The sequence below is a fragment of the Chelonoidis abingdonii genome, chromosome 3, assembly GCF_003597395.2.
Source record: "Chelonoidis abingdonii isolate Lonesome George chromosome 3, CheloAbing_2.0, whole genome shotgun sequence".
Taxonomy (NCBI): domain Eukaryota; kingdom Metazoa; phylum Chordata; order Testudines; family Testudinidae; genus Chelonoidis; species Chelonoidis abingdonii.
The window spans coordinates 89,430,718-89,442,829 of NC_133771.1; the positions used below are offsets into that span (position 1 = coordinate 89,430,718).

General features: G+C 44.1%; 1 protein-coding gene across 1 annotated transcript in view; it reads left to right on the forward strand.

The window, feature by feature from the left end:
* The first annotated feature begins 687 nt into the window (after nucleotides 1-687).
* CCN6 (cellular communication network factor 6) overlaps nucleotides 688-12,112 on the forward strand; it is a 30,611-nt gene continuing 19,186 nt past the window's right edge. Inside the window, exon 1 of the mRNA XM_075063886.1 lies at nucleotides 688-832. Coding sequence (XP_074919987.1) covers nucleotides 790-832 — 43 coding nt within the window. The 5' untranslated portion in view covers nucleotides 688-789. The remainder of the gene's footprint in view (nucleotides 833-12,112) is intronic.

The window sequence follows — 12,112 nt, forward strand, 5'->3', positions numbered from 1 at the left end:
TCTGTACATGTGGGTATAGTGCTTAGATTATCCACAAATACAAAGTTGTTTTTAAAAGTCATCTAATAGATATAGTCAGGGCCGGCTTCAGCTTTTCTGCTGCCCCAAGCGGCAAAAAAACAAACAAACAACAAACCAGTGGCGGCACTTCGGCGACGGCTCAATTGCGCCGCTTCTTCGGTAGCAGTTCAGTGGCAGGTCCTCCCTCTCTTCCTCTTCGGCGGCAATTGGCAGCAGCTCAAAGAGGAAGAGAGGGAATGAAGGACCCACCGCCGAATTGCCGCCAAAGACCCGGATATGCTGCCCTGATACCGGACGGAGTGCCGCCCCTTTGAACTGGCCACCCCAAGCACTTGCTTCCTACACTGATGCCTGGAGCCAGCCCTGTATATAGTACATAATCACAATAACCCAAATTTAGGTGAGTAAATTTAAGAATACAGTTTAGATATTAGCATCCAAGTATTCGGGTACATCATTCATAAAAAGTTGTGCAGAGATTTGGTTGTGGAAAGCAAAATATATCACTCTGTGAAGATTGTCCCTCAGTAATTGAGAATTAGGTTGATTGTCCATTTAGAAAATACAATCCATGAGGAAAATATTTCAGTTACTTTTCTGACTGCGCTTCTCATCGACACTCCAGCTCATCTCTCCTGGTACTGTTGATGTCTGGTGACGTGTTCTATGACCACCTGATAGCATCCGACACCATGAATTGCTGCATCAGCCTAGCATAGTGCTGACCAATTCCACATTCTCTCGGCACTCACTCGTTACTGGGGTCTCATGTGCCCAAGGCTCCGACGATCAGCGCGTGTGTCTGAACCTGGTAAGTCCTAGCTCTCAAGATTTTGGCCAGAGGGGCATATTTCTCCACCTTTCGAGTTTGGACATCATGGAAGGCCAGGGTCCTGTTCTCAAAGGGCACCATGACGTCTACCTGGATGATCTTCTTCTGGTCCTCGTTGGTAATGACGATGTCCGGTCGCAGTTGGCTGTTGGTTCCGGGGATGGTGGAGTTCATGGCAACCTTCTCTATGGGTGGCGGGATGGCTCTGATCAGATAATCTTGGATGGCATTGTGTTGCAGCTGCCAGGCTCTGGAATGGGGCTTGCAGCTACACAGGACATGGGATAGTGTCTCGTTGGCATAGCCACACTTTCTACTGTGAAAGCAGAATGAATTATATTGTAAAAATAGAAAAGATTAAAGAAATGCTGTCTGTACCTTTAAGCAAAATTGTTGGAATGCTGCAATCCAGGCATCAGGAATACAGACATTAACATAAAACAATTGCACCATTTAAGGGCAATTGGTGAAGTATTAGCCTTAGATCAATAAGAGTTAGTAAGGAAGTAGGATATGCATGCTGTGCCCCAGGTGAATTTTACTGTTTTGCTTTCTTTGTCCCTTTGTCTAATTCCCACTCTTTTATCTGTATAAATAAGACCGCTTGGGTCTTGCATGGCCACTCACATTATCTGGGTGTTATTGGCGGAGTGCTGCGCTAATAAAACAGAGCGGTCTGACAAATTGTGAGTCCTGATTCTAACTTTGACACTACATCACTTGTCCCAATTCCCTTGGCTGACAGCTCCATTCAGTGGAATGCAGTTGAGCCATGCCCTGGCAAATCGGGTGAAGCTGTCCCTGGGGAGGAAGTGGTTGCTGGCATCCCACTTCCACATCACCTCGAATGCCTTGTCCTGGTCTGGCTTCCGCTTCAGGTTTTTCCCATACTGGCAGTGGATGTCATCATTTAGGGTCCTCTCCAGCATGGTTCTAGCTTTCGGAGTGAGGATTGTATGGTGATTTGTAACCCAGAATCAGTCAAAATTGATTATTTTGGCAAAGCAGTTCCCTCTGCTAAATTCCTAGGCTGAGTAGGTGTGTTTATGCAAATAGACCTGTTCCTGAAGTTCCAAGCATCTAGCTCATCACTAGATGTTGGGGGGTGATGGGGGGGAGGGGAGCTCATTCAGACCTTGCTGACATCCTCCTCCAGCTAAGAATTTGTCATCCCGGCAAATCACACTCCATATTATACCAAGTCCACTAGATCTCCCAAAGTGTCTAAAGAAGCCAACTATGCATGCTACCAGCCTGTGAGCTAAATGTATTGGTTCTTCACTAACTATAGTGGTTTTCATAGGTTACAAACAAGAAAACAGACAAAATTTGGTAGTTTTGGCTAAGTTTCACTTGGAAGTGTTCAGAGACACACACAAGCACAGAGATTCTTATGAAGTGAAATGATGGCCACACAATTTTTCATCAGATACAACAAGAAGTTTTCCTTTTAATAGTTCTTCAATTTTTAGAATCATAAGGGCTCATCCTTTGAAACTGGCAGCAGAGAGCAGTTTTCTCCGATAAGGCAGGGGTAGGGAGGGCGGCCTCAAGCTGTAGGAAAATGGGTTGGGATTGGCTCAACCCCAGCTGTCCTTTCCCAGCTCCTCTGCCCAGCACAGTACACTTGCCCTTCTCTCTATGATAACATTCCCTTGCCACCAGAGGTGAAAGTAAGCTGGTCCAGTCCAGTATGGCATACTGGTAAGAACTGGTACACAGCCAAGCATACTGATAGGCCCGCTGATGAGGGGGGTCAAAAGGAGCACTGGCAAGAGGCCCAGGCCCTTTAAATCACCGACAGAACCCCAAGACTCCCAGCTGCTGCCGCCACTACCGCTACCATGGGGCTCTGGTAGTGATTTAAAGGGCTTGGGCTCCTGGATGCCACTACTGCTACCAAGCCAGTGGCTGGAGCCCTAGGCCCTTTAAACTGCCTTGGGAGCCCCTGGGCTTCTGGCCCCTGCCTCAACTCCAGGGCTCTGGCAGCGATTTAAAGGTCCCAGGGCTCCGGTCACTGCTGCGACAGTGGTGGTGGCAGCGGCCAGGAGCTCCAGGCCCTTTAAATTGGTGCCAGAATCCCCGGGTAGCGGTAGTGGTGTCTGGGAGCCCTGAGGTAGTGCTAGTGGCAGTGGTGACTGGGAGCCCCGGGCCCTTTAAATTGCCGTCAGAGCCCTTGGTGGCATGGGCCCAGCAGCGCTGAAGGGCTGGCTGGGGAAGTCTGGCTCTCAGCCCCGCACCTTCCGCCAGAGGCCCTGACCCTTCCGGGGGCCCAGAGCTGCCTCCCCATCTTGCTCAGGACCCCAGTCACCCTGCGAATCAGTAAGTCCCTTAAGTAACTTTTACCCCTGCTTGCCATAAGCCCAAGGAAACAGCCTAGCCTGCGTATCAAGAGTTAATGAGCCTCTTCATTTAAAAAAAAACACATTGAAAATTTCCTCTATATGTTGAAGAGTTGAGGTTTCCTTTCAAAGTTACATGGTGCCAAAATAATCTGAAGATAGAATATTTAGGGTGGGTACTTTATTAAAAGGTCAATAAAATACATGCTAGACATGAAAAGATACCAGAACTGATGGTTTATTTCTGAGTTGGAAAAAAATACAACCCTTTTTCTATTTCCTCCCTGCCTAAGGAAGATTTGGTTCAAGAATTGGCTGTAGTCTTGTTTTAATTTCCAGCAGGAATGTTTTTAGCTGGCGCACAAACTAAACGTGTAAATAGCATTGGGGGTTTTGGAAGCTGCATTGCTATTTCCTTTTATAATTAATAATGGAAACTTTTTGAGATTTATATGAGCCTCTGTAGAAGCTTCACGTCTCCTAAAGTGCATGATTAGCTGCCATACTAAAACATCCCTCTCAACTGAGACCAGTTTACTGTACACCCCTGAAGCCTCACTAACTCATGGCTGCATGAGAAAGCTGGTTGAGTCAGTGACTGGCTAGTTCATACAAAAAAGTCTTTTCAGGGTTCACAGTGTGATGAGAAAAGCTGCTCCACAGCTTTAGTTACTCCAAATTTACTCTGCACACAGTGCTATTAAAAAGAATAAGCAGAAACATGGTGTTGTGTGCAGAATTAACCAGAACAAGTACACTCTGGGTCATCTTACTGATGTAACCCTTTTCTTCCAAGCCTATTGGTCCCCTAGGCTTTTTTATTATCATTATTCTTAGTTTTGCTTCCTCTCTTTCTGGGGTGCATTTTCTGCGCTGTGCTTCTCAGAAGGTACAGTACAAAATTTGTCCCAGACAACTAGGATGGGGCACAGTGTAATTACAGCAGGCGTATATCAAATTATTAGTGATCAGCCAATGCTAAAATCAAAAGCTAAGCTTGTTGCATATAATAGGGCACAAAATGAACCTACATGGCAATGCTAAAGTGCATCATGGCTACATTTTTTAGGACTATATTTTGCATTCTGTTCTGTAAGAGACTGCATAATGTTCTGCAGTGAGGCAAAGAAAAGACCCTTAAATTGAATAAGAGCAAATGTCAGATTGGGTTGGATTAGATTAATTAGATATGATACAGACTCAACAAGAAAGGAGTTTGACCAAATTCAAGAATGACAGAGGCAATTTTTCAAAGAGGAAGACCCTGGGGACAGTTTTTTTGTTTGTTTAGCACCTCACAAAATGGGGTCCCGGTCCATGAGTAGGCCTCCTGGGTGCTATGCCAATACAAACAATAACAATAATACTAATAAGAGGCATTATAGAGATCCAAAGGGCTGTTAACACATTTATGCAAATTCATCCCTATTGTGTTACAATTAAGTTCTCCATTCATCATTGTCAGCTATCCCTTGATATGAGGATGTCTGCCAGGGGAAAAGTCAATGATGAGAATTAAGATGGCTAAGGAGTCCAATCTGTTTTATACAGGTTTTTCCACATATGTGACAGGTGGTTGTTTGGAGAGATCACAGCTGCTGGCCGGGATGCTGTACCCTTTCCTTCCTCCTCTGCCATTTCTCAGCCTCTTGAGCAAGGCAATCCTCTTCAAACCGGGCTGAGGCTTGATGTATGATGTGATGACATTGCAGTCTATTGCCGGTCAGCTCTTCTCAATTTGTGGGGTCAATGCCTCCCTTCTTAAGATATACTTTCAGGTGTCCTTGTAGCATTTCCTCTGTCCCCTACAGGTCCTCTTACCATGGCTAAGTTGAGAAAAGAGGACTTGCTTTGGAAGATGAGTATCAGCCATCCACACACAATGGCCAACCCAGCAAAGTTGATGTTTCATAATCTTCACCTCAACACTGGTGATGTTAGCTGCAGAGAGAATGCTGGCATTGGTGCGATGGTCTTCCTATCTGATACAGAGAATCTTCCTAAGGCAGCACTGTTGGTACCACTCCAGATGGTTAGGATGGCTTTGGTATGTCACCCATGTCTCATGCTCATAAAGGAGAGTGGTGATGACTACTGCATTGTAGACCAGGATCTTAGTTTCCATACGCAGATCCCTGTCAAAAAAGACACAATGGAGCAACATTCTGAAGGATGCACTGGCACAATGGATCCTATGTGTAAGCAGGGTCTGAATGAATGCTTCCGTGACAGCTAGCTTGGAGGGGAAGAGACTATGGGTGTGTTTATGTAAATATAGTTTGCTCCAGCTATGTCTGCATTTTCATCATTTGCAGCTGTTTCAAGGGATAAACTTTGGCTGGTGTTGGTTACAAAATGGCCTTCGTACTGGATGCAGGGGATGCCTTAGTACTGGATGCAAATCTGATCTTGCACTCGCTGAAATGGGATCTCAATTATGGGGAGTGGCTGGAGAGGGGCCTTGACCTGATCTTGGGGCTTTCCCACTCTTTGGCGCACCTCACAAGACCGGACATACTTGGCAACGTCCTTGCCCATCCCTTCCCAGTGGAAGGACTTCCCCAACCTGTCTTTGATTCTGTTCACACTGAGATGATCATGGGCTAAGCTTAAGAGCTTCTCCTGGTACTTAGTTGGAACCACCAACTGTTTTTGCGGCTGCCATCTTCCTGGTGTCTCACCAGAAACGAAATTTCTTTGTATAAATAAGTCCTGTTCTAATAACAAACCGGGATCAGTTTAGAAGAGCGAGAGGCGGGCGGGTGCGTCGTGCCGCCTGCCAGATTCCAGCTTCTGAAAGAGCGGGCATCTCTTCCTGACTGTATATATAGTGATAGGGGTTTTGGGTTGTTTTTGTGGGTATGATTGGTGTATCTTAGGTTTGGGAGTGTTGTGTGATCGTTAGTGTGGGAGTGTTAGTTCTATGGGGGTTTGTGTGGTTTTGTAGGGTTCGTCTAGAACTAGTTGTAGCTGGGGAATCTTAGGCGGCTCTGGGTACTGGGGGAGGTGGCGTGGGGTCCCCGGAAGCGATGTTGGTGAGGTTGTCTCTGTTGCTGGTGAACCGCTCTCCGCTGGTGCACCAGTGGTATTCAGGCTCTGGCTGAGCCTCTTGGGTAGGGTTGTTTGTTGCTTCTGCCAGTTCAGGCTCGCTGGCCCCCTCTGGCGTTGGGGTTGAAGAGGTGGTTGCAATGTGGGTGCTGGTTGCGTTTCCAGTTCGGGCCTGGACTGGAGCGCTGTGGCTGTTTCATTGTTAGCAGGAGATCCGGGTCCATACCTCTGTTTGGTTCTGTAACACAGAGGCGCCCTCTGTGGATGGCTCAGGAACAGGAAATGGATCAGGAAGCTTGCCTGGTTTGGCTGCGTGTAACCATTCCCATTTTCTTGGCCCGCTTCACCTGGTTGGCCAAGTCTTCCCCCATGAGGATGGAATAATTGTCATAGACTGCAAAAGTCCACATTCCTGACCAGCCTTTGTACTGGACAGGCAGTTCAGCTGTAGGCAAGTCTACAGCTTGTGACATGAAGGGGTAAATGGTCACTGGGGCCTTTGAGTTGATGAATTTGGGGTCCACGAAGGATTGGTGGATAGCTGACACTTGTGCCCCCGTGTCTCTCCACGCAGTAATCTTCTTTCTGCCCACTCTCAAATTTTCCCTTTGCTCCAAGGGTATTTGAGAGGCATCTGGGCCTGTGGATCTTTGATGTGATGGTGGTGTAATGACTTGCACTTGGTTTGGGTTCTTTGGGCAGTTGGCCTTTATATGTCCCAGTTCATTACACTTAAAGCATCTTCAGCTGACTGGTCACTGGGTCGAGGTGAGTTACTGGAGACTGGTGAGGTGGAAGAATAGGGTGTCTGTGGCTTTCCTTGGGTTGTAGGTCTTGGGTTGCCCTCGGTTGTAGGGTTTATTGTCGGTGTGCCCCCTAGGGTATTCGTTCCCCTTGACAGTAGCTTTTTTCTTTTCTGCCACTTCCATCCATTTGGCTCCAATCTCCCCCGCCTCGATTACCGTTTTGAGTTTCCCATCTAGGATGTACCTTTCTATTTCCTCAGGAAAACCATCTAAGAACTGCTCCATTTGCATCAGGAGGTGCAGCTCGTCCATATTGTTAACCTTTGTTCCCGATATCCAGGCTTCATAATTCTTTGCGATGTGGTAGGTGTGTCGGGGGAATGACACATCTGGTTTCCATTTTAGGGCTCTGAACCGCCGACGGGCATGTTCAGGTGTTATCCCAATTCTGTATCTGGCCTTGGTTTGAAAAAGTTTATAGTCGTTCATTTTCTCCTTAGGCATTTCAGCTGCCACCTCGGCTAAGGGTCCACTGAGCTGTGGCCTCAGTTCTATCATGTACTGGTCTTCAGGGATGCTGTACCTAAGGCAGGCTCTTTCAAAATTTTCTAAGAAGGCCTCAGTGTCATCACCTGCCTTGTAGGTGGGAAATTTCTTGGGATGTGGAACAACAACTGGTGAAGTGTTGTTAGGATTGGCTGTGTTCTGTTGGTTGGCCTGTTCTAATTCCAGGGCCTGCCGGTGGGCCTCCCTCAGGAGTTCCAGCTCTCTCCTGTGGGCAGCCTCTCTTTCTTGTTCTCTCAGCTCCATCTCTTGTAGTTTCTTTTCCATATATCGCTTTCTGGTCTGGTCTTTATTTGTTCCTCTGCATCCAGCTTTGCCCTGGAAGTCATGGTTCTGTTTTCTTGTGTTGGGGTGCCCGCTGGGTTTATCGTTGACTGCTGTTCTTCTGCTGCCTTTGGTGTTGCCTGCAACAGTGCCTTTTTTTTTTTTTAATTCTATCTATCTTTCACGTGTAATTAAACCAAAAAAATCCCTTTGATATGCAAATATGTTCTGCTGGTGTCGCTGACTCACAGCTGGAGTTCATTGTCTAACAAAAGACCCTTGTTAAATAATGCCCTTGCCTGAGGCAATCTCTATGCACAACTAGACGGAGCAAGGAAAAAAATTCTCTGGCTGCAGTTTAAAAAAAACAAACAAAAACCCTTCTCTCTGCTTCTAAGCTGCTAGCGAAAAAGAAGAGAAATCATATTTACTGGCTTTGGATTCTACTTTATCACACTGCTGCCAGCATGTCATAGGTACAATTCCAAATCTGAACCTTAGCGTCCAAAATTTGGGTACAGCATGAATCCTCTAAGCTTAATTACCAGCTTAGATCCTGTAGTGCTGCCACCAATCAGGACTTTGGTGGAGCCCTGATTAGCTCCGTCTCCCGCTCTCCTGGACCCCAGACTCCCAGATTCCTGAGTCTCACAATAAAGGAAAAACTCATTCCCTTCCCCTCCCTCTCCCTAGAGAGAGAGAAACAGAGAGAGAGATTCCCCTCCCCCCGTCTTTCCTTCTCCCACCAGTTCCTGGATACAGACTCAATCCCTGAGCCTTAACTAGGAAAAAAAAATCAAAGGTCTAAAAGCAAACTTTTAATAAAAGAAAGAAAAAACACAAAATGTCTCTGTAATCAAGATGAAATTGCAGGGCTATTAGCTTATAACCAAATGGATAAACAGCCTTATCCAGGAAAAATACAATTAAATATTTCCAGCAAACTACACTTGCACATAAAGAAAAACACAAATAAAAAGACTCATAACCGCCTTTTTTTACTCACTATTCTGAACAGATAGAGACTGTAGCAGGAGATGCAGAAACCTGGTTTCACCTCTATCCTGTCCAGGACCCAGAGAGAACAAAGCCAAACCAAAAAACCACAACAAAGGCTTCCCTCCTTGAGATTGAAAGTATCTTGTTCCTGATTGGTCCTCTGTCAGGTGTTGTTTTAACCTTTCCAGGTGAAAGAGACATTAACCCTTAGCTATCTGTTATGACAATGGCAAAGATGTATCCTATGCTCCAGGTCTGTCTTCCTGTACTGTAGAGGATCTCATGTTCTACAGTGGAATTGGGGCTAAGTTTTGTAAGGGCTGTCAAGTGATTAAAAATGTAATAGTGATAAAAAATATACTTGTGGTTCATCATTGCTGTTAAAAATAGAATACCATTATTTTAAATAGTTTGGATGTTACTACATTTCCAATATATTAATTGCAGTTCAAACACAGATACAAACTGTAAAGTTTCACTTTATATTATCTTTCATATACAATATTTGTACGTAAAACAAAAATATTGTATTTCTCATTCACCTCATACAAGATAGTGCAATCTCTTCCATGAAAAGTTGAATTACAAATATGGAATTGTTTCAAAATATGACAATGAAAACTTTAGAGCCTACAAGTCCACTCAGTTCATTCTTGATCAGCCAATCACTCAGACAAACAAAGTTGGTTACAATTGCAGGAGATAATCCGCTGCTTCTTGTTTACAATGTCACCTGAAGGTGAGAATAGACATTCACCATGCACCATTGTAGCTGGCTTACAAGCTATTTACGTGCCAGATGCTTAAGATTCATATTCCCTTCATGCTTCATCACCATTCCAGAGGACATGCTTCGCGGTGATGGGTTCTGCTTGATACACGATCCAAAGCAGCATGGACTGACGCATGTTCATTTTTCATCATCTGAGTCAAATCCCCCAGCAGAAGGTTGATTTTCTTTGGTGATTTGGTTCTGTAGTTTCCACATAGACTGTTGCTCTTTTAAGACATCTAAAAGCATGTTGCCACACTCGTCCCTCTCAGATTTGGAATGGCATTCAGATCTTAAACCTTGGTCCAGCACTATAGCTATCCTTAGAATCTCCATTGGTACCTTCTTTGCGTTTTGTCAAATCTGCTGTGAAAGTGTTCTTAAATGAACATGTTGCTGGTCATTATCCGAGATGCGTATAACATGAATATGCAGAATGCGGGTAAACAGAGCAGGAGACATACATCTCTCCAAGGAGTATAGTCACAAATCTAATTGTGCATTACTTTTTTAACCATCATCAATCAACATCATCATCATGGAAGCATATCCTCTGGAATGGTGGCCGAAGCATGAAGGGGCATATGAATGTTTAGCACACCTTGCAACACCAGCTACAACAGTGCCATGCGAATGCCTGTTCTCACTTTCAGGTGACATTGTAAATAAGAAGTAGGCAGCAGTATATCCCATCAATGTAAACAAACATATTTGTCTTACTGATTGACAGAATAAGAAGTAGGACTAAGAGGACTTGTAGGCTCTAAAGTTTTATATTGTTTTGTTTTTGAGTGCAGTTATGTAACCAAAAAAATAAATAAATTTGCGTTTGTAAGTTACACTTTCATGATAAAGAGATTGCACCATTTCCATTGTTTATCATTTTTATAGTGCATATATTTGTAATAAAAATCATAATATAAATTGAGCACTGTACACTTTGTATTCTGTGTTGTATTTGAAATCAATATTGAAAATGTAGAAAAACATCCACAAATATTTAATAAATTTCAATTGGTATTCTATTGTTATAAGTGCGATTAATCACCATTTTTTTTAATTGTGATTAATTTTTTTGAGTTAATCACATGAGTTAACTACAATTAATTGATAGCCCTAGTTTTTCTATTACAGTGGTTTCCCTCCCTGGGGGGCTGCAGACTATGTCTAAAGGGTCCGCAAAAGGTTATTGTTTTCAACCTGTGGTCCACGGATCCTTGCGGGTCTGCAAACTATGTCTAAGATTTCCAAAGGAGTCCACACCTCAACTCAAAATTTGTCAGGGGTCCGCACATGAAAAAATGGTTGAAAAAAAAACCACTGTTCAATTAGAAACAGAACTGCAAACCTGTTTCTAAGTACTGCCATCCACAGTCAAATGATAGTTACATGTGATGCTGCTTGACAAGCCATGGCAACCTAATCAAATGAATATGGTTTGGCTTTCTACACTACAATTTTCCTGTGCCATGGAGCTTGCTTCTGAAATTGAAATGTGTCTATTGATAGACCTCAAGCTCCTCAAAGCCAGTGCCAGCCCTAGAGGCACTCAAAACAAAAAGCCACATGGGGCTCCAAGTTGCAAGTGTGCTCTGGGCTCCTTTTGGCCTTCACAGAAAAAAACCCCTCACGCCTCATTTCTATGCCCTTTCAGCTTAAAAAGCCCTCACTTGCTGATGTTTAGCTGCCTATGTTTTTACCCATATGAGACAGTGCTAGGCTCGTGTTTATGCTTGTGTCTTAATAGTAACTTTTCTCTCTAATGTAAATAAGGACAAGATACAATTGTGTTCATACACTGCCTTTGAAGTGAAAGCCTAAAGTTTTCATTTTTCTAAATGAAATCCTCTTTTAGAAAACTCTCTCATCTCTGATCTCAACTACGCTATTAAAATCTAGTTTTGTTTAGTCTACCAAAAAACTAAGATTGGCCCTGAGCACAGCTGAGCTAATTGCCAGTAAGACAATTAATTATGCACCTGTCTGGTGATAACACATATTATAATAATGTAGTTAGCTTGGCATGGTGGTAGCTGGCCAGGAGGAACAGGCAGAGGAAGGATGGGTCGACCAAGAACCAACCATTGAGGATTTCAGTCAGATTATGAAACAGAATTTCTTTTTTCAGAGTAGCAGCCGTGTGTCTGTATTAGCAAAAAGAACAGGAGTACATGTGGCACCTTACAGACTGACAAATTTATTTGAGCATAAGCTTTCATGGGCTACAGCCCACGTCATCAGATGCATGTAGTGGAAAATACAGTAGTAAGATATATATCTATATATACACACACACACACACACACACACACACACAGAACATGAAACAATGGGTTTACCATACATACTATAAGGAGAGTGATAGTTAAGGTGAACTATTATCAGCAGGAGAGAAAAAGAACTGTTTGTAGTGGTAATGAAAATAGCCGATTTCCAGCAATTGACAAGAAGATGTGAGGGAGTGGGGGGGGAGGAGGGAGGAATAATCATGGAGAAATAGTTTTACTTTGCGTAATGGCCCATC